Source organism: Cololabis saira, chromosome 12 (genome assembly GCF_033807715.1).
Source record: "Cololabis saira isolate AMF1-May2022 chromosome 12, fColSai1.1, whole genome shotgun sequence".
Lineage (NCBI taxonomy): Eukaryota > Metazoa > Chordata > Actinopteri > Beloniformes > Belonidae > Cololabis > Cololabis saira.
This window is the reverse complement of record NC_084598.1, coordinates 30146784-30168615: the sequence shown is the minus strand read 5'-3', so window position 1 is coordinate 30168615 and position 21832 is coordinate 30146784. Positions and strand designations below refer to the sequence as shown.

The 21832-nt window shown below is 37.3% G+C and overlaps 2 protein-coding genes across 4 annotated transcripts in view; both read right to left on the bottom strand.

The window, feature by feature from the left end:
- Nucleotides 1-78: 78 nt before the first annotated feature.
- rer1 (retention in endoplasmic reticulum sorting receptor 1) lies at nt 79-8495 on the bottom strand. Of its 2 annotated transcripts, XM_061736504.1 has the most exons (8): nt 8361-8495; nt 6379-6460; nt 5828-5932; nt 4252-4348; nt 3950-4028; nt 2338-2473; nt 2010-2064; nt 79-597 (listed from the first exon to the last, which is right to left on the bottom strand). In XM_061736504.1, exons 2-8 carry the CDS (start codon nt 6457-6459, stop codon nt 587-589), a joined length of 564 nt encoding a protein of 187 aa, XP_061592488.1. In that variant the 5' UTR covers nt 6460; nt 8361-8495; the 3' UTR covers nt 79-586. The 2 variants fall into 2 exon arrangements, with proteins under 2 accessions (XP_061592488.1, XP_061592487.1); XM_061736503.1 differs by having other exon boundaries at nt 79-2064.
- A 1789-nt stretch (nt 8496-10284) lies between these two features.
- tp73 (tumor protein p73) overlaps nt 10285-21832 on the bottom strand; it is a 29522-nt gene continuing 17974 nt past the window's right edge. For both annotated transcript variants that reach the window (XM_061736497.1, XM_061736498.1), the window contains 10 exons: nt 17282-17468; nt 17064-17179; nt 16454-16563; nt 16233-16375; nt 15984-16072; nt 15683-15810; nt 14791-14948; nt 14516-14648; nt 12215-12308; nt 10285-11874 (listed from right to left, as the gene is read on the bottom strand). In XM_061736497.1, coding sequence (XP_061592481.1) covers nt 11479-11874; nt 12215-12308; nt 14516-14648; nt 14791-14948; nt 15683-15810; nt 15984-16072; nt 16233-16375; nt 16454-16563; nt 17064-17179; nt 17282-17468 — 1554 coding nt within the window. In that variant the 3' untranslated portion in view covers nt 10285-11478. The remainder of the gene's footprint in view (nt 11875-12214; nt 12309-14515; nt 14649-14790; nt 14949-15682; nt 15811-15983; nt 16073-16232; nt 16376-16453; nt 16564-17063; nt 17180-17281; nt 17469-21832) is intronic.

Genomic DNA, 21832 nt, shown 5'->3' with positions numbered 1-21832 from the left:
ATAAATATTTTTGGCTCAGTCTTTTATTCCTTATACATGAATACCCACAAAATAGGAAGCCAAGAAAGTTTTACACTGTTGAAAGGGACACACAGCCTCTTTAATATCATTTGGAGTGGAAAAAAAAATACACTTAAGTTATTAAAATCAAGTTTTTGTTTTCAACTGTAGCACAGGAAAATAACATGCAACAATGAAAAACAGTAAATCCATCAGCTCTGTAGCCCAAAAAGAAGTTTTGCCTTCAATAATTTCAACTGAAAAGGATTTTAACACCTGGAATAAGTATGATGGCTGAAGAGAAAAAAACAAAAAAAAACAAAAACAAAAAAAAAAACTAAATAAAAATGATCTCAAAATTATACTTTAAAATATCTATACTGTATATACACAAATCCAGACAACGCTTTGAAAAACAATCTTTTTACAGGAAAATGTTTTGATCCCTTACTACAGTATTGATCAGTTTAGTAATGACAGATGCCAAGCATTGTAATAGGGAAAGAAAGAAAATTTAATGGTTCGTAGAAAAGAACGTGTGACCCAACCCACTTCATCCACTTGTTGTAATAAAAGGTCTCTGTTTTCATGTTTCCTCTGGGGAGAAAAAAAAAAAAGACGTTTGCTGGAATGACTATATTTACCTTTTTTCTTTCAAAGTAAACAGAGATTATGAAGTATGACAACAGATAGTCTAAACAGAAAAAAACAAACATTACTCTCATTAATGTTCCCAAGTGAAAAGGTTCTTGGGATAAACTTGTTTGCTTCACCATTACCTCAGACTGACCATGTTTTGAATTCAATAAGAATAGTTTTAGTAACTATATTTTTCGATACTTCTCCACATAATGATAATGAATGACATAGTGAGTACAAATCTGGGATAAAGTAAATTCATTGACTTGTCATCTTAAGATAAATGTCATTTCCACTCACTCAAACACACCCAGAAAGTTATTTTAAGAATTTACTTGACAGGTGTTCACCAGCAGACTCCCATTCACTTAACTATACAACAGTGCCGGAGTGGAAATAATTGATTTAAGGTAGATCACCCTACATACGACTTAGAATAAGGCTTGATTTATACATTCACTGATGTTGTTAAGGGCTGAAGATTAAAATATAGTCAAACATCTTTAATAATGACACTTACTATACAAGTGAGAGCCAGATGATGCAATTAATTAACTGTGGCAAATTATGAAGAAACCAAATATAATTTGTGCAGAATACTATCATTTGATTAGGAGATTAATTTGTATGCTTTTATATTTTTCACCTCATCATGAACCTATGTTTTGTGAAATATAACCAATTACTTGCAATTATCTTCATTTTGTACAGAGAGCAACTGCCTAAGACACTGTCAAACTCAGAGCAGCAACATTTTTATTTACAAAAGATTAAATTATTCAGCGTGAAGACTTTTCATCAGATTTCACCACACAAGTCACATTCTTCTGCAGCTAAACTTAATTGACTTTAAATATACTGTTAAATTTGTCACAAATAAGTAGGGAAAATATAATGATCAAAGGCTGACAGATTGGGAGAGGGAGCTGTACTGTGTAGTGGAATTACGATCAATACTGCAACTTTTTTTTCAGTTTGGTTCCTTCTTGATGACTTACTGAACTAATGGGGTTAAAAGGCAAAAGGCTGCAATGACTCACCTACGGCTGAATAAATGCAAAACTTAAAAAAAAAACAAAAAACAATTAATTGGCAAAGTAGTATTCCCATATGATTTTGATCCATGCTGCTCAAATCCTCATCCAACACTGTGAACCATGGATCAAAATTTGGGATTTTTTTTCCTTTCTTTCTTTTTTATTTTAAAATCCATATCATGTTACTGTCCAGTTTACAAAAAAAGGTCAAAAAAATCTCTTATATCGTCACTCCCTACTAGATGTGACAAATAATTTTTTCAATGAAACCAAGATGAAAGAGAAGTTGGAGTTTATTTTAACTAGCAAAAGGTTTCCCTGTTTCTTCCTTGCCTTTATATGTCCTCTTCCCATGTGTGAAAGGTAGGTATCTGTACTTGATCATATGCTGGAGAAAAGGAAAGTAATAGATAAAAAAATTAGTAACATGTTGGATTTGATTAAACATATTTACCAACTTCGTCATTATGATAGCTGGCCAGAGGCTTTATCAATATCAATACTTTTTAGCTCTGAAATACTAATGAGTCAGAGTTATACTGTTTAATATTAGTTCAAATACATGGAACATTATGAATGTAAAAATTAAAAAATTAATAAATTAAGTCATCGGTACATTTTGCACCAAATTACTAAATGCTTTGGTAGCAGTTCACTTTACCTTAATCTGCCTCTTCATGGTGATGCAAAAGAGCATGATGAAGTACATTACAAGTATAGGCCAGAATACCGGGACATTGAAGGCTTCGAAAAATGTGCAAATCATGGCGATGACGATGCCTTTTGTCGCAGAGTGCCTGGTGTTGGGAAAAAACATGACATTAAAATAATACAAGTGGTCATTGAGGAAGTTGAACCTCCTCATCTGTAGGTGCTCTGTGCTGTACAATCTGAATAAACACAATAATTGAACTGGGACAACCAGAAACTTGCAGCTTGTCACAAAATAATTATTTTAAGATTTTAGAGAAAGAGAGGGGAAAAAACCCCACAAATGGATAATGCGACATGTGCACAGACAAAATGATAATTCAAGATAACCATGTTCTGATTTGTTAGAAATCCAAATAAAGCTAATGTACCAAATTACAATTCTTCTGCAATATCTGTAAGGTCAGTTTAGATTTACATTGGAATTATTGCTATTCAAAATAAAATATCAGAATATCACCAATGTAATCCTGACAAACCAAAACCCTTACTTCAGGTGACAACTGCGTTTCAACTTGTAATATCCAAAAACATGTGCAAGGTCTCAAAATGAATCTAATAAAAAATATAATGGTACAATAGTCTCTAAAATGTAATTTCAAATGCACTGAAAGAAATTAAAACCATCTTTCACTTTCAACTTAATGTAGGCACAATTATCGTTTATAACAATGGGTTTTTGGCACTATTAAGAACCTTTACTTCCAGTAAGTGTAGATTTATTAGTGTCTTTAGCCCTATTCTGTAGACTGGAGTTTCTGACCACAGAGAGAAACATCCTTTATGGATGCATCTTAAAATTATGTATGCAAGGGTACCGAGAACAGTTGATTCCACTTTAAGACACTTAACAGCAAATTGATACTTAAAAAAAAAAGAAGCTAATCTTAAAACTCCTTAAAATCTTTGTTTTTTTGTTGTCCATGAAGGCCATGACAGACATGCCAATTTCCACTAAAACCTCTATTCTGAAGCAAATATGAGAAGCTAAGCAAAGTGTATGCAGTCTGCAGCATCAGGTAAGATGTCTGCCTGCTGAAAATCAGCTTTTAATCTCTTCCATCCTAGTAAAGAAAAGAGTGTGCAGTATTTGCATAACCAAATGATAAACACGAGATAATGCAAGTTTAAAAAAATATTCAATACTTTACAACATTTAATTAAATTAAGTCATAAGTAGGATTACAAAATTACATACAACTCCCTCAAAGTAAACTTTTATTAAAGTTGGCAAAGATAATCAACTTTTGCAGTGTAAGCTTACAAAGGTTTGATAACAGTTCCTATATTCAATGAATTTCTGTAACAGACACATACTATAGATAATGAGGATGAAGTTAAAAGTGTTTGGATATTTCAATAAAAATCCCATAGCATGGCAAGCAAATAGAGAGATTAATTCATCGTACTATCTCTGGTTTATGTCACATGGCTGCATCCTCAAATCCTTCAAATGAGCTCTGCGTGACTTGTTCTACCACCACACAGATCATTCTAAAGAAAGTAATTTGCAAGTTGTAAATGACAGTGAATGATAGTGAAACCATGAGCTGGAGTCTTACCAGAATTTGAATTCAGGTAACCTCCTGATGAAAGGGCGGAACTCCTCGTTCTGCTTGGTTGGAAGGGCTGGGCCCTCATCTGCAGGAGAAGCATATTACAAAGTGACAGTGGTTTTCACAGCAAGCAGCAACAGATTCATTTCAAAAGACAGAACTTTCCAGCATCCAGTTTAACTAGACCTCTGATGAAATAAATCAGTCATGACTGCAACTAATCAAAAGCTTAGATGAAAAAGCCTCAAAGTGAAATACTCAATGTGGCCACACAATACAAAGTGATACAATACAAAGTGTCAACTTGCCTTCGTCAAGCAGTGAGGGATCCACTTTTGGCGAAAGAAATGCAATGAACAGGTTGAGATGGTAAATTCCCAAGGCGTATGTTACTATATACCAACCCTGAAGAGCAGCACAAGAAAAAATATCACATTAAAGCTTTTCTGAACATACACTAATCAAAGCCACGAGGCTAACTGCACTGTCCGTAAGTATGTGCCTACACTTAACATAGCACTACACTACATCACAGCACAAAACATGGCTGCGTCCGAAATTGCATACTTCCACCCTAATGAGTATGCAAAAACAGTATATGGGATTTTTTTAGTGCGTCCAAAACATTAGTACGTACTCAATAGTATGCGCTATCCATACTCATTACGGAGAAATGTATTAGTGTGGATTGATGGACACTAGCTAAGCAGAAACTTCCCACAATGCAATGCAGCGGTGTTTGGTTGCTAAGTGCTGCGCAGATACGTATATGTCATAAGTATAATATTAAGTATAATATTATTATATAATATTAATATTATAATATTCGTATATAATAATATTATATAATGTCATCTTGTTTGGGCCAGGATAAACGGGAAAGAACGGGCGGTTCGCTGCTACTACTGCTGTGACAGGAGTTGTTACCATGGTAACAACTCCCCCTCCCAACGGCAGGAAGTGCCATGTGGCTCCGAGTAGTACGTCCGAATTAATGCATACTGATATTTAGTCAAAAGTGTGCCGAAATTAAGTATACTTTTTGAGTATATACTTTTTGAGTATATACTGTTTAGTATGGCATTTCGGACGCACCGCATGTCTCCACGGTGTAGTGATCCTGCTGAGTAAGTAGTATACTTCTAATATGCATTATTGAATTGATTTTTAACTCAGAGCGAACATCCTGCATAAGCCTAAATGAGGGTAAATATTATGTACAAAATTTGTGATTCGAGTGAGATATACGTCTCCTTGTTTTAAAGACATAGTGCTACCATGGTAAACTGTCACAGCAGCGGTAGCAGCGCTCTGCTCTTCCCCGTTTATTCTGGCCGAAACAAGATGACATTATATAATATTATTAAATACGAATATTATAATATTAATATTATATAGCCTAATAATATTATTATACTTAATATTATACTTATGACATTTGACATATACGTATCACTTAGCAACCAAACGCCGCTGCATTGCATTGTGGGAAGTTTCTGCTCGGCTAGTGTCCATCAATCCACACTAAAAAATGTATGCAATTTCGGACGCAGCGCATGTGCCTATAGGTTGGTAGAAAAACGTTTGGGGAAAAAAAAAAAAAAAAAAAAAAAAAACTGGTAAAACAGTAATTGCTGGATACAAGAACATACCAACAAGATATTTAGATTTTTGTTGTCTAACAGATCAAAAAGACAAAAAATATATATAGTATTCTTTAACTAAACTAAATCCTTTACTTTGAAAAGTCCCAAAAACCAGAGATACGGCAAACCCATACAACATCCACAGTATGGCAAGTCCAGAAGTACTTGGATATTCTGTACCCCCTGAGCTAAAAAACAATAAAGGATGTCAGGAAAATAAGTTAAATAAATACATCACCTGCAGTATGTACACTCTGATCATGTAGACAAGAGTAAGTAGAAGAGTGAGTGCCCATCTCACAATATAGAATGGCGTTGACTTATCAAGCCATGACTGATAGACCTGTTAAAAGATAAAGCAAAAGAAACCATAGATATAAATAAATAAATAGATGGAACAACATCCATCCACCTAAACATAATTTTCATATAGATGGAGAGACAACTCAGAATCACCAATCAATCCAAAATGCATGCTTTTGGGTGGTGGGAGGAAGCTGGAACAGCCAAGAAAACCCATGGGAGGAAAATCCCCAGCTGAGATTTGAGTATTGAACCTTCTTGCAGATTGGCAAGAGCACCAAACACTAAATCTATGGATGAAACATAATGTCTCCCAAATCACTGTAAAGCTTTGCCCATATGCTGTATATAGCTTGTATTCATTTCAGTTAAATAATACATCTATAATATACACAATAAAACAATTCCTGAGGGGAAGATTACAAAATGATTAATATCATGTCATTATTATCACTTTGAATATGAGCTGAGTAATTGCCACATTACCTGTCCAATTCCTGTGAAAAAGGCAGCAACTACAGATGGTTTCCCATGGATTGACTCCCCAGCACTGTCTCCTTCTGACATTCTGTCAGTGTAGATAAAAATCAGACTGATTAATGGAAGTGAGGATACAAGCCTTATGGTGGTAAGTCATCTCGAAAAAAATTGACAAATCAAGCATGTTCTGTTTTTTTTTTAACTCAAATACCTGTGTTCTGAGAGAGAGGGGGAGAGAGGGAGAGAGAAAGAGAAAGAGAGAGCGAAAGAGACAAATAAACAAAGTAAGCAAACAAGAAATGGGAAATACTGAAAGCATTGGAAATAATTAACTTACTAAGAAATGAGAAGTAAAAAAAGAAAAGCACCTGAAATCAGAAAGTAGTTCTTAATAGTGATGCACCGATTGTTCGGTAACCGAAATTGTTCGGCCGAAAATGGCAAAAATACACTTTCGGTGTTCGGTGGAATAAGTGGGGAAAAAAACCGAACAATTAATACCGGCGTTGTAAAATAAGGAAATAGACTGGCCGCTCCGTCCCGTAAATCGTTGGCCAACCAAAAACTAACCCCATAAGAATTTTACCTAACATTCACCAGGAGGTGGAACCAAAACAACATAATGCTGGGAAATTTAATTTTTTTAATTTTTTTATGTTCAATAAATATTTTATACCTTGTAATTTTGTAAAAGATTTTTTTCTTTGAAAAGCATGCCTAAATCAAATGTATTTGATTTATGCAATGGTGAAAAAATTGGCAAAATAAATGAAAAACTGCTGAAGAACCATGTTCGGTATTGTTCGGTATTCGGTCAAGTGTTTATTATTATTTTCGGTTTCCGTTTCGGCGACAAATTTTCATTTCGGTGCATCACTAATTCTTAACAAATGTTTGATGACTTTGTGTTTTAAATTATTTCTCATGTGATGAAGTGATTCCAAATACTCAACTGTCAGTAAATACCTTTACCTTCATCTTACAAGCTCTCATGATGGCCAATGCACAGAGACATAGTAGTTAAATTACAAGGAAGAAACAGCCCATGTTACAAAATACAGCAGTAACCCTCTAAAATTATAACAGTTAGAAATATTCTGTGATTTCAGTTTGACCGTGGGTTCCATTTTACTTTCAATTGTGCCTCAGAAATGTCTTGTATTGAATAATTATAATTTCAATGGGTAATGTTACTCAGTACAGCTTTTGTTCACACCTTCCATAGTTTATCAAGCACGTAATGTTGCTGCAATATTACTTTAAATAGATTTTTTTGTTTCAACTTTTAGGCTATGCCAAAAAAAGGCCAGATCGTGTAAAACAGTTCCTGGTTATCAGTAGTTATCAGTATTACAAGCCAATAAGCTCTGGTTCCTAATGTGTCAAGTTTAATGAAAATGGTTCATCGGTAAACTATAGCAGTGCTTCAAAATAGCAGCGCTTTTATAAGTGCTATTATCGTTTCCTGACGGTACATAATTGTTAATTATTTGCATTAGCTTACAAATTAGCCACTGACATCGCTAACTAGGCATGTACGTTACCCTTTGGCCCGAATCGTCTCTCGTCTGGGTTTTGTAGTTTTTTCAAAAGATTCAGCACATTCGAACGGGCCCGCAACGTAATTCATAGAACACCATTTCCCACAATTCCCAGCGAGGGAAACTTGTACCCCTTTAAATTAAAATTGTAGTTCATTCGCGACTCTCGCGCCTTTGAAAGCCGTTGTGATCCGAGCGTCTTGGAACTACAACTACCAGCAGTGACGTGGGGGAACTGACAACTCACTTCCGGTGATACGTTGCCTAGCGCCTCTCGGAGCTAGCCAGTTAGCACCGCTGAAAATATAACCACTCACTAGTCCCCGCGTGAACAGGCAACGAATAAAGCCAGCGTTTTTATCATCTTGATAGCAAGTCTCACATATTTAATATGTCGTGTGTGAAATTACAACACGAAATGGGAAAGAGACGACCCTTTTTTCTTACCTGATGCGGCCGCTGTGTCACTACCCGGCTCTACCTAGCTAGCTACACTAGCCGCTTCTGGCGTGAACACGTCACAACTTCCGAGCGGCGGCAGAGCAGGTTAGTCGAGCTCCGAGAACCAGAGCAGGTTAGTCAAGCTCCGAGAAACATTCAAGGCAGGGCAAGTTTATTTGTATTGCACAATTCAACACAAGGCCATTAAAAGTTCTTTACATCGACATTAAAAGCGGCAAGGCATAATTAGACAGTAAATAACAAATAAAATGATGAGAAAAAAAGGTAAAATAATAAAAAGCACAAGTTGCTGATTTAAGAGTATGCTTAAATAACAAGTAAATGAAATAAAATGATAAGAAAAGAGGTAAAATATTAAAAGCAAGAGTTGTTAAAAAGTAAGGGCAGTAGAGTACAGCAGGTAAGTATTTAATTATAGAGTACGCTTCAGAGTCTGGCAGTCAGGAATTTCAACCTCCATCAACTTGGTTCAACGCGGTTGAATTGGTTTGATATTGGATATTGGATATTGGATATTCGACATTAACACCCATAAAACCTTTGATACATACCACTGATTTTGGTCAAACCACTTGTGATGTGTTCATGGTCATCTAGACTATATATCACAAGAGAGTAATTATTATAAAATCATATTATGGGCTGATGAGGTTTAATGAATTCAACACCCATAAAACAATTGGTGTTATGTATCACAAGTTTTATGGGTGTTGATTTCATTAAACCTCGTTAAATCAGCCCATAATATGATTTTATAATAATTACTCTCTTGTGATATATAGCCTAGATGACCATGAACACATCACAAGCAATATGACCAAAATCAGTGGTATGTATTACACGTTTTATGGGTGTTGAATTCATTAAACCACATTAAATCAGCCCATATATATGATTTTTAAATCAGCCCATATATATGATTTTTTAAAAAGATTTTTTAATAATTACTGTTTTGTGATATATACGGTAGTCTAGATGACCATGAACACATCACAAGTGGTTTGACCAAAATCAGTGGTATGTATCACAAGTTTTATGGGTGTTAATGTCGAATATCCAATATCAAATATCAAACCAATTCAACCGCGGTCTCCATCAAGGTCTCTTTCTTCAGGGCCTGTGTTGAAAGCATCCTATTATATGGTGCTGAGACCTGGACTATGAAGAAGGAACTACAAGACCGGCTCAACGGCACATACACAAGACTCCTCATGTGTGTCAAAAACATTTCCTGAAAAACTCATCCAACCAAGGAGCAGATCTATGGTAAACTACAACCAATAACAACAACTGTAGCACGCCGTAGAGCAATCTTTGTAGGTCATTGCTACCTTGCTACGCATCAAGTAATATCCGACATCCTGCTATGGCGGCTCCCCCAATCATCCAGAGGAACCAGGCCTCACACTTATCCTGACAGGGACACAGGACTTACACTCCAAGAACTGGGAGCAGCAATGGCCGACAGAACCCGATGGAAAGAAGTGACATCTAGGATCTCGACGACAGTCGAAGGATGATGATGACACTTCAGTAAACAGTAATGTTTTTTGCCCTGATTTAAAGGAGCTGACAGTTGGAGCAGACCTCAGGTCTACAGGAAGTTTGTTCCACCGGTGAGGAGCAGAATAACTGAACGCTGCCTCACCTTGCTTGGTTCTGGTTCTTGGAACCACAACAAACCAGATCCAGATGAACCTCAGGGGTCTGGGAGCTTCATAGGAACTAACAGATCAACCATGTATTTTGGTCCAAGACCATTCGGTGCTTTGTAGACCAGCAGTAGGGTTTTAAACTTTAAATTCAAATGAAACTCGGGTCATGAGTTGAAACTCTTTTATTGTTTTTCATAAGAGACATCGAGAAAAGCAAATATTTTCATTTAAAAAAAGGAAAGAAAACACTGCAAATACAAACACGTTACATCTCTTTACAAAACAGGTCATAATAAAAAGCTTCATCATAATATTCAAACAAAAAACCTTTTATATTTACATCATGGAAATGTATAATACTGATAACCCTAATTTACCTATAAAGCATTAAAGTGCTTCTTTCTGACTAGTTGATTCTTTAGGGGTAAGAGGATGTGTTTCTTTGTAAGAGATCGCATTAGAAAATATGGTTATTAAGTTTTGCAAATAATTAAAGTAGAAATAAAACTGGAATGTTGTTTTTTATACAAACAAGTGCCATGAACATATGATTATAGAGTCAACTAAAATAAGCATGACCACGTTGCACTGCAAAGTTTTTGAAAGTATACAGAGGAAAAAAATACCATTGTCTTGAACAGTGATGGCATTCTTAATTTATTATTTACAAATCTAATTGGACCCCAGTAATTGAAATAATAATACTGCTCATGATGCTTTGTTTTTCAACTGCTTGTCAGAGTGTTATTATACAAGAGGGAACACCATATTTTGCACAACTTAATAAAATATGGAAGCAATATTCAACTTTGTAATACACATTTACATACACAGTATTAAAGTCAAAGCACATGAAGCACAATTTAACAATAAAATAATAAAAAAACATACAGAATTGGAGCATTCATATAATGTCATAGCTATTAAAAGTACATGCTACTGTGTTGTTGAAGCTCTGAGTTTGGTTTACTATCCATTTTCTATTTGGGTCAAACAGGAGGAACATCCGTTGAAATCTAAATACTCTTTCATGACTACTGCTATTCCAAAACATTTACAAGATCCAGTATCTACATTTGTACAAGTGGAGAAAAACTGGAAGATAAAATAAATAGGTCAAATAAGAACTTTTTTGTTTTGTTATTTAAACACAAAACTGAAATGAGCAGGCTGCTGGTGGTGGTGGTGGTGATGTCTATTTGTACACATTGTCAACATTACCATGTAAATGAATGTTGTAAAATAAATCTATGACATGTTATTGCACAGGGAGAACCATTATTGAAGCATAAAAATCACAATGCTGAGCAAAGTGCACTTCTAAACATTTAACAGTGGAGCTGATTCTATGGAAAAACTGCAATAAATTATGACAGTGAAAGACAATCTCCACATGTAATCGGATGATGTTAGCACAAATAAAGCAGTCAGAGGATTGTTTTTGCTGCTCAGTGAACATCACCTTCCATGAACTCCTCCTTGATGGAGTGCTTGCTACGTGACACTTTGCAGTCAGGTATGTCGAAACCAAAGTCAGCCCACTCATCGGCAGCTGTTCCCATGCCCGACGTTCCAACAACGCCGGGCCTGTTAGGGATGGTGATGGTGTGACGGACTCGAAAGTGCACAGCCTCCATGACCCGCTGGCGTTGCAGTTCCCCAGCTCCAATGGCTGCCATGGTAGATGCTGCCATGTTGCCGCTGGAGCGAAGCACCTGCTGGCCGTGGTAGTCATGTTGATGAGTAGAGGTGGGAAGCTGGACTGAAGCACCTTGTTTCATGTCCTGGAGACCTCGCCAGATGGCTAGGCGAGTCTGCTCTGGTATCTTCAGTGCACCTAAATCCTATTAAAGACACACAGACACCCAGGGAGAGTAAGAATGTAATAAAAGTAAACAGGAAACAGTAAGATTTGTGTGCTCTTTTGAAATTGCTGCTGAAAAAGCATTGACGTACATTCAATGAGTCTAAAGTAATACAAATGGGTATGAAGTGTAAATAAATATAACAAATGTTTTCGGAATTCTTTCATCTTCGTTTCTCTCCTTTATGTCTCTTGTTTTTATCTCTTTCTTATACTGTTACCCCCTTTGAATCTCAACAAAAAATCTGTCACACCCACACAATCTCAGTACAGGTATTAATTCACGAGTGAGATGATAAGTACAGCAGCAGGCTGGTTACCTCCATAGAGAGAGTTTGGAGATGGTAGACAGACTGAAGGCCCTGTGAAGTGAAGTACTCAATGAAGTTCTGACAGCCCAGACTGGTGAGAAAACTGTATGGGGAGAAAAGCAGGGCTGCTTAGACCACAGCAAAAAAGCTGAAAGTAGGAAATATATGAACGCCAAAGTCATGAGCAAGGTGTAATTGTTCTGTAGCAGAATCATTAGTATCTAAACTTGTCACTATTTGATTTTGGACAGAACTAAAATGCAGTGTTCTCTTACGTCACACGCAATACTAGTTTATTTTAAAGATTTTGTCCAAAGCTCTTGCTTGAAATGTTCAGAAACTACACATCTTGAAAGATGCAGCGGAAGAAAAACCTCAAACATGCATTTAGATTAATGATTCATGGGGCCATTCTTGTTTTGGTGAAGAACCTTTATTATAAATACATGATGTTTTAAAGTTCTGGTAACATACAAAAAATAATTGTCAAAAACAGTCTTACTGTACAATATAATTGTTCAATTAACATTGTAATCTAGAAAACAAAAGGATGGACAGTGTCCTCTGTATAAAAAAATGTCAAATGCATGTTAGCAAGTCCAGTGACTGCGCTGACACACACATATAGAAAACAGCTTTAAATTAGGCAAAACTTAAACATTTTTTAAAGAAAAACTGTAGAGGTGCAATGCAAAGTTTACCTGTATGCACAATGACAGCATGAAGAAATGTTTGATTATTTAGGGTTCCACATTAACCCCTTTGCAGTCATAGTCTACAACAATTAAAGGGACATTCCAGAGTAAAAACAACCCCAGAGCTGTTATTATACGACAATGACCGTTGACTTTTGCCATTTATGACTTAGAATGGAGTGTGTGTTTGTGGAAAAATGGTAGTGAATGTAAGTACAGGGTACAACCGAGCTATGTGAAAATGAGTTGGTATTTTAAGACTCTGACAAGACTCAAAAATGTCATTCCATTGAAATGATTGTGTGGATAGGGTTTCAATAGACAAAGCAAAGTGATTTCAACTTTGAATATGTACAAGAAGTGTATAAAAAAAGGACAATTTGTACAGGAATCTCTGTCTGTTTGCTGCTTTGTTGTCAGTTTGTACAAGTCGACTTCCAATTTCATGCAAAGTACTGTCAATAAACAGAAAAGGACAGTTCATGGCCTCTGCTTATCTTGGGTTGTCTTTAGGGCCCCATCCACCCTATCAGTTAGGTGGAATGACGTTTTTATTCTGATGTATCTCCATGTCCCCCTGTGCTAATATTAATTTCCATTTTGTTGCAAATATAGATTCCATTCTAACCAAAAAGTGCTTGGAAAGTTTAAACCCCTTACTATCTAACAATAGACCAAAGGTTGTTTTAACTCAGGAATGTTGTTTTAAGCAGCTTGGCTGTATTATCAGAGTGATGAGACATTTCTTTCTTTTTTCTTTCCTGGCTGATCAACATAGTGGCTCTTTATTTGAAGGGAGCGCACATAACTGTATAACACTGTAAAACCACAACATAACACCCATCAAGAACATGGGTGAAGTTTTATAAACATGACTGTCGTGATAAATGTCAGGTTTTAATCACAAATACATCATAAAGTGTCAGCTTTACATTAAAAATGTCTGAATGACATGTGATGACATCACTCCTATAAACTCCCATAAAGCCTCATTCATGCCCGTGATGGGTTTCATGTTTATGACAATGCTACGTCAGTTCTATGCACAGCCCTTCAAATGAAGCATTTCAATCAACACACCTGAGTTAGTACTTCGTACTTTAGTACTCTGTATTTGAGGAGTAGTATGAAGACCAGTTCTGTCTTTGTTGGCCACCCAAAAGTAACTTGACACTTACGCTTCTATCCTTGAGACAAGACAGTTTTCTATCACAACAGCCAAATTATGGGAACAAGCATAAAGAAAAACATACATTTCACTTTTACTGAAAAGATATTGACTTAACTTAAACCCAGAACGTAACCTTTCCCCTATAATGTATATAGTGTATGATATTGCCATGCTGCCTTTTCTCCAGTAGAGAAAGCTGAAGCTGATTTGCTTTGTAACAGCAAGCCTGTACAAAGCAGCCACGATCATATCAAACTGTATAGCACAGCTCAATATCATCAGATTAAGTGGCAAAAAAAGGAACTGTAACATGGCCGAGAAATAAAGCTGTTTTTTTTCTACTAACATGCCACTAATTCACATTTTAACCCAGCAAGTGCTTCTGATTGTCAGCCGGCCATTTACAGGAGGATAAAGAAGGAGTGTCACTGCAGGGTGAGGTACCTGACGAGGCTGGGGTCAGGGTTATATAGAGGGGGTGGGCTGCAGTGGGTAGCAGACACTATATTGTGACTGCTGTGGCCACCGTTCATTTCACCATTGGCCTGCAAGTGGTTGCTGTTGAGCATGTTTGGACCTGTGAGAAAGGCAGGGCGATTAATCAAAAAACAAGTATCAAGCTAAGACGAAGAACTGTGTTACGCTGGCTTGAAACATGGGTTTCATGTGTGAATCAAATCCAGTTTGAATCACACATCTCTCCCAGAGCAAACACTCACCCATATGAGCTAAGGAAGCGTTGGGATTGTGGTGGTGGTGCTGGGGCTGCTGGCCCACCATCTGGTTGAGTGAGGGCGGCTTGCTGAGGCCTCCGTGTGAATGGATCTTGTTCATGTTTGACAAGGGAGAATAGGAGGAAGGGGATGCTATATGACTCCTGTTGGAAAGAAGAGAAAACAGCAGAGGGCTCAAGAAAGTGCCTGACTGTCTGAAAGAGACCTCATGTTTTGATGATGTTCAGATTTGGAGGTTTTAGGTTGAGACAGCAATATATCACAGGGAAATAAATACAAATGTCAAATAACGTATGAAACCTTTCCCCTCTTTCTTTCTTTCTTTCTTTCTTTCTTTCTTTCTTTCTTTCTTTCTTTCTTTCTTTCTTTCTTTCTTTCTTTCTTTCTTTCTTTCTTTCTTTCTTTCTACCTGCTTTGTGTGAGGCTGCCAGTCCATCGCAGGCCACTAGGAGCATAGAGAACTACACATTGTGGCTATGATGATTGACTTGCCGGGAGGAAAAAGTGTCGAGTACTGCACCATTGAACCTCCCACGATGATAAAAATTAGAAACCTTATTCTTTGCTTGTTTTTGTCTTTTTAATACCTGCTGAATACTTTAAAGTTGGGATTATAGCAAAGTCTAAATGTCTAAATAAACACTCAAAAAATTAAATCAGTGCCAAAAAAAAGAAATCCCTCTTTATTTAATTTACCCCGAGTCGTATTTTGCGTGTGAATGACTTAAAATAAATTTAAGTATTTTACGTTTTCATCTTTACCATACCTTTGTGTTTGGGTAAGCAATTGTTCCAGCCACAGTTTAGATAGAATTTGTATCAGAATACACATGTATGCGTCTTTGGGGACAAGCATGTTTGTGTTGGAGTGACTCACGGTCTCTGCAGCAGCTGCTGCTGTGTCTGCTGTCTGTAGGAGTCAATGAGGGGCTGCGGCACCAGCTCCACCAGCTCCAAACTGTCCTTAATCTTCATGAGAAGCTCAAAGTTCTCCCGTCCGCGAACCTGCACACAAATGTGTATTAATCTAAATGAAACAGAAACTTCTGAAAACCCTTTACCTTTTTTTTTCTTGTGCTCAGCATATACAGTATATTACTATCTCACAGAGTTCTAAAATCTTTCATTTCTTCAAATATTAATATCTAAAATTACATGTGTTAGTACAACAAACCTACAGGAATATAGTAGATCTCTTCGTCTCCATGCCGCCTCTTCCTTATGTTGATATTTGGACTGGGAATATTTGGTGGACTTTGCTTAAAGTCTGCAGGCAATAGAAAAAACAATTAAAATAAAAGTTTCACTCATACATCATACTCTTATTCTTATAGATGTCCAACGACAATTAATCGAAATTAGCAATTGTACATGTTCAACTGTGTCTGCAATCTCCACCACGCTGCCGTTTGTTTCCTTCAACTCACTTCGCTTGTTGGCACTCCCATTTTTGGCCACGTTGTCATTCAAGGCCTGTTGTTCCCGAAAGTGGTCCTCATCGGCCTTGCGGTCCCGGCCGGGGCATGCGCATATCCGGCCCTCAAATGACCTTCTGCCCAACACTTGGCCGCTGAAGAGATAATGCAGGAGAGAAAAGCTGTCAAGTTATGATAAAATAAAATGTATCATGTAGGAATTGGTGACTTACTCTCTGGTTTCCAAAGTGATGATGATGAGGATGGGTCTCCTGTTCATGCCACCCACACAGCTGCTGTTGCACATGAAATTGTAGAGAATGGTGGTAAACTCAGTTCCCACCTGAAACAGGAAGCAACAAGTTATTTAGGTTGGAGCCATCCAAAGGATTTATTGCTCAAGCAGTTTCTCTCAAAGCAGAATGTCACCAGCAGAGGGAGCTGTAGCAGTGCACTTTGAAGTGAGGTGAGACGATTCATTAACCTCCTCAGGTGCATAGCTGATGATTTCTGCTCGTGTTTGGGCTTGCCTGGCATCTGTATTTATAGATGTGCTTACTTTGAGGTATTTCCCTGAAAATGACTGCATGTTTGGCGCAAACTTGACTGGAAAAATTTAACATTTTGTCACGTGTTTGGCTTAATTACACAAAATGTTGTGGCATTGTTAAGATTCTAATGTGCCACAACATTTAAACAATCCACATATCATTATGGTGACAAGTAACCTCAAAGCCAAAGGAATTAAATATCACTGAAAATGGTACGTCTCATATTCGGAGGTCATGAGACCTTTATGGAAAGAAATGCTTTGGTGATGCATTTAGATGATGAAGCACGCACCTGTGGAGCCTCATAGGGCACAAAGACACTCTGCCTGCCAGTGACAGGATCGTCCACATACTGGCAGAGGTTATTCCCCTCCACTCGGATCAGGTGACTGGCTGGGGCAGTTTGACCTGAGCACAGTGATTCATTTAATTTCTACGGTGTATGTTGTTTTGGATAAAACTATACGATACAATCGGTTCAGGCCAAGTGAACAATCTTGTTCATCGTACCGTCATTGAAGTCCCGTCCAAGCTCATGATTGGGGCACCGTTTGACCACTTCAGTGACGTGCTCTGCCTTTTTATAGACAGGCATGGCTCTGAGGATGCTGCCATGTGGAGGGGAGGACGACAGCTTGAGCTGGATTGGACAGGTTTTGGCAATCTGACAGTAGAGCTTCTTCAGCAAAGGAGAGTACTGGGAAGAAAAAGAAGACACACAAGACCCTTTAAAAGAACATCAACGATACAACCTAAAGGTGAGTAACAAGCAAACGTGAATGTTCAGAAATAAAACCTTTTTTCCCTTTTTTTAATACCACATACTCCCAGAACCCAACAACAGATTTGTAGCTTCGATAATGTGATATCTTTCAGATATTACAGGCAAACTACTACAGTCTCTGAAAAAATTAAATAAAACAAAACAGTCAATGTGTGTTCCAGGTTTGAGATACATACATACATACATACATACATACATACATACATACATACATACATACATACATACATACATACATACATACATACATACATACATACATACAACATCAGTGGATAAAAATGAAAACATTGTATAGTAATCTTAGAAGTCAGTTGCTTACTAAGTGTAAGGCCAAATGAAAATACTCTCATCTATGTTATAGCCGAGTCTTGAATAATTCCTCCGTTCACAAGCATATGCATTTACATGCACATACACACATGCACATTCATGCATGTGTGTATATGCATGTAAATGCCAGAAACACATGCATCAAAAGAAATCTCCAGGAATGGAGCAACAGTTGCATGCCTCAACACAACCGGTGACCTTCCAGGAAAAACCAAAAAGTCTGTTCAGTCCTGTGTAGACTTGCTTTGATTGTTGTGGACAAAAATGCAACAGCACACCCCTATGGCCGAAACACCGAACAAGCAGCTCAGGAGCTGCAGTTCACCATGGAAAAAAAACATTCAGTGGAACTTTATCCCCTACCTTTTTTTTTTATTATTATTTTCCATAAGAGGGATAAAAAGAAAGATGATTGCTTGTTGAACCCTGCATTTAGCATGAATTCCATTTAAAGCCTCATCTTCACTTTCAAGTTTTTATTTGCAAAGGTCAATCAAATGAAATACAATATGGTGAGAGTTTTTATGAAATAAAAATCTGAGTTTTGAAAATCCTTTCTAAGCAACACACTTAAACTGGACACCATTATTAACCATATTTGTTATCTAAAAGTCACCCTTTTCTGATGTTATTAGCGCTTCTCTCTGTTGAGTGTTATTTCAACCAATTCTACAAATGTAGGTCGGTTTGAATCGCTCACTACAGCCTCTCGTGCATGTAAAGCATACCATCTTTCTTTCTTTCTTTCTTTCTTTCTTTCTTTCTTTCTTTCTTTCTTTCTTTCTTTCTTTCTTTCTTTCTTTCTTTCTTTCTTTCTTTCTTTCTTTCTTTCTTTCTTTCTTTCTTTCTTTCTTTTTCTTTCTTGCATATCCAATGTCCTACATTGATAGTGTACCTCTCAAAACTTATTGGCACTTCATTTCTTTTCACTCATTCTGACTGCCCCCCCCCCTTTTTTAATTTAAATGGATTCTCCATCCTTCAAAATCATTTTTGAATATCTTTTTATATTTGTCACAGCAACAAGCCATTCATCCATCGTTCCTCAAACACAAGCCAATCAACTGTGAAACACACGTTTCATAGAAGCTTCCAACTCCTCAAGATGGAATTACATCAAGTGAAAGTAGCTGAAATCCTTAATGTGTCCTTCTTGAGACCTTCGTTGGGTTGCCAAAGAGTAGGGTGCCTTATAAATGTGATAGAAAGCTGTCCTCGTAAGAATCAATAAATTATTCATTGACGTTGATGTCCTCCTGTAACAGTTAAGAAAGTATTTCTCCCTGAAAGTAGTAACAGGTTGGGGGTTCATCATCAGTCTGACAACAAGCTAAAAAGGTCCAAATAGCTCATTTGTAGTAGAAGCCCAGGAATTAAAAGTTATGTTCTCTGTCTTGTAGCAATCCAGACATTTAGGTTATCCCAAGTCTTTTGAAGCTAATTGGTGAAATTTATTCTTTATGTATGTATGCATATTTGATTATTATACTGTTTTATTTTATATTTGTTTTCAAACTTTTTAGTGACAGTGAAGTCTCATCCTGGCCTATTTTTTCAGGGGTGAAGAAGCTGAAGCTGAATCACTTCAGGCCAAACCCTCTCTCGTGATACTTATTGTGTGAAACTTAAATCTAACTCCATTCATGTTTATCGATTTTAGAACTGAATAATGTACTGAAAAAATTAAGTTACCATCAGGTCAGAATAATTGTCTGCCGAATTTTTGTGCATAATGTCATAGTTTCAAGTTTTCCACTAAGAATCTTTTTCTGACTCAATGATGGCTGGGAAAAAATCAGTCCTATTCCGACTCCTTGTACTACAGAGCAAACTCCACCACTGCGCTCACATGCCCTCAGCCAAGAGCTTTAGGGCAATAAAAATAGCTGTGCACAACACTGCCTGTTCCCACTTAACTTTCCCTAACAAGTCTCAACAGCCTGGCCATACCATGAATGAAAAAAAGAAGAAATTTAAAACAGCCAGACACACTTTAACTTGTTAAACGACTTGCTTTTTTTTCCTTTTTTTTAATGTTTCATCAATCATATCATGAGAACATCGTGAGATCATTTGGTTTGCGTTCTCACAGGATCACAACAGAACATTGAGGCTGTTCTAGGTAACCGCTGGTGTCATATTGTTGTCATTTAAATTTGTGTTTTATATGGTGCCTTACATGGTTTGATGGATAATAGTTCACGTGGATATCTACTTTGCAAAACTGTAAATTAAAGAAAGGCTTAAATTAAAACAATTAGACCAACAAGAGGATCCTCTGAATGTTCTGCATCAAACATGGTGCAATGCCATCTTCATTCACAGACAGGAGTAAAAAGCAGCAAGATAGGTAGCCAAAATATCCCCTGCAGATTAAGCTGTCCTCTTCCACTGGCTGTGCATCGTAACACACCTATTTGCTCAGCATATTAATGTTATTTGGGAAAAAATTAAGTCATATTTCTCCAATCTCTGGCATCTCAACTTCCAGCCTTAAAGATGGTACCAGGGTGAGCTTGCTCACATTCAAGCCAATTCCGTCTCAAAGAGATGTGTCCAGAGGAATGTTTCCGTAATTATTTTAACGGTTAAGGAGTAGAGCGTAGCCTGACAGAGACGTTACCCATGCAACCAGAAAAACAAAAGCTTGTGACAGCCTGTCAGACAACTACACCTAAAGGGGGAGGCTTCTGGGGAATAAGCTTGGGAATGATTGATAGATGGTGTCTCAACACCAACCAGTGGGAACCTGAGGCATGTACAGTCCATAGGATCAGCTCCATGTGTTGCAGTAAGAGCTGAATCATTGTATAATTTACAGTATCTGATGTGTATCTTCTTGTACAGACAAGAGATTTTCAACGGTGAATAAGCCGGGCTTTGTTTCAGTGAAAAGGCTGAGGGGGTTGGAAGAGAGATGGAGAGAAAAAACAAAATACGCTCAAATTAAGTGGCTAAAGGAATTAAAGAAAGAAATAAAAGCCCGAGCCACAAAACATTTGCCAGTGAAATCCGCTCAAAATTTGATGGGAAGTCAGAGTAATTATGAATTATGATTATGCTAGTACTGAAGTCACACTGTAGCCATATACAAGCTCCGCAACGACATGTGTCTGTTTTCACAACGGAGCCTCTGAACTGTGGGCTAATGCCTCGTTCCATTTGTCCTTGGAAGTCGGAATTTCCCAGTTCCCAGTCGGAATTTTCAACTGAAACGCCCCTCGAAGTGGGATTTCCTACTGGGAAAGTGGGAGAAGCTTCACCACCCCCGAGTTACCATTCCAAGATGGCTGCCATTCCCAGTTCCCAGTTCCGATTTCCGAGGTAAATGGAACGCGGCATTCCTCCACCAAATGTCATCTAGATGCAGGAAAAGGCACCAAAGGCTGTTGCGTATCAAAGACTTAACTCGAAGAAATCCTTGCAAGACTCATAATTTAGTAGAACTCAATAGTGAACTTTAGTTATGTTGATACATCATCCTCTGAGGTCCTTGCCCTTGTTTTTGTCACTAAATAAGTTATTCATTCAGTACTTCTTGAGCAGATGTTCTAAACATGCTTGCTTAGCCTGTGATGTGTCATTTGATCTGTTTGCGTTTGTACAAAAGAAATGCTCTGCACATCTGTATTGTTAGAACCACATTGACTAAAGCTGTGCCAGGAGCTGGCGAGTTGAACATTGTGAGTGTCAAAGGTCACACGATGACCAGACAAGTCCAAAGTATTGGGCGGAACACATTCGATGAAGATCTGAGGTCAGCACATCAAAAACAGCCGAGGACACATTTACCTGACATGGAAGAACTAGTGTGTCTTGTAGGAACATTTCAGAGATAAAACATTGTAGGTCTATTATAAGGTTTAAGTGATGCAAACTTTTGTTGTGGACCAAAACAATCTGAATCAAATATTAATATAATATTGTCAAAAAAATGTTTATAA

Coding starts and splice junctions, on each gene's coding strand:
- rer1 (XM_061736503.1), bottom strand. CDS start 6,459: ATGTCAGAAGGAGACAGTGCTGGGGAGTCAATCCATGGGAAACCATCT. Junction 4,349..5,827: donor TCAGAGTGTACATACTGCAG/GTGATGTATTTA, acceptor GCTGCTCTTCAG/GGTTGGTATATAGTAACATA. Junction 4,029..4,251: donor TCCCTCACTGCTTGACGAAG/GCAAGTTGACAC, acceptor CTTCTCCTGCAG/ATGAGGGCCCAGCCCTTCCA.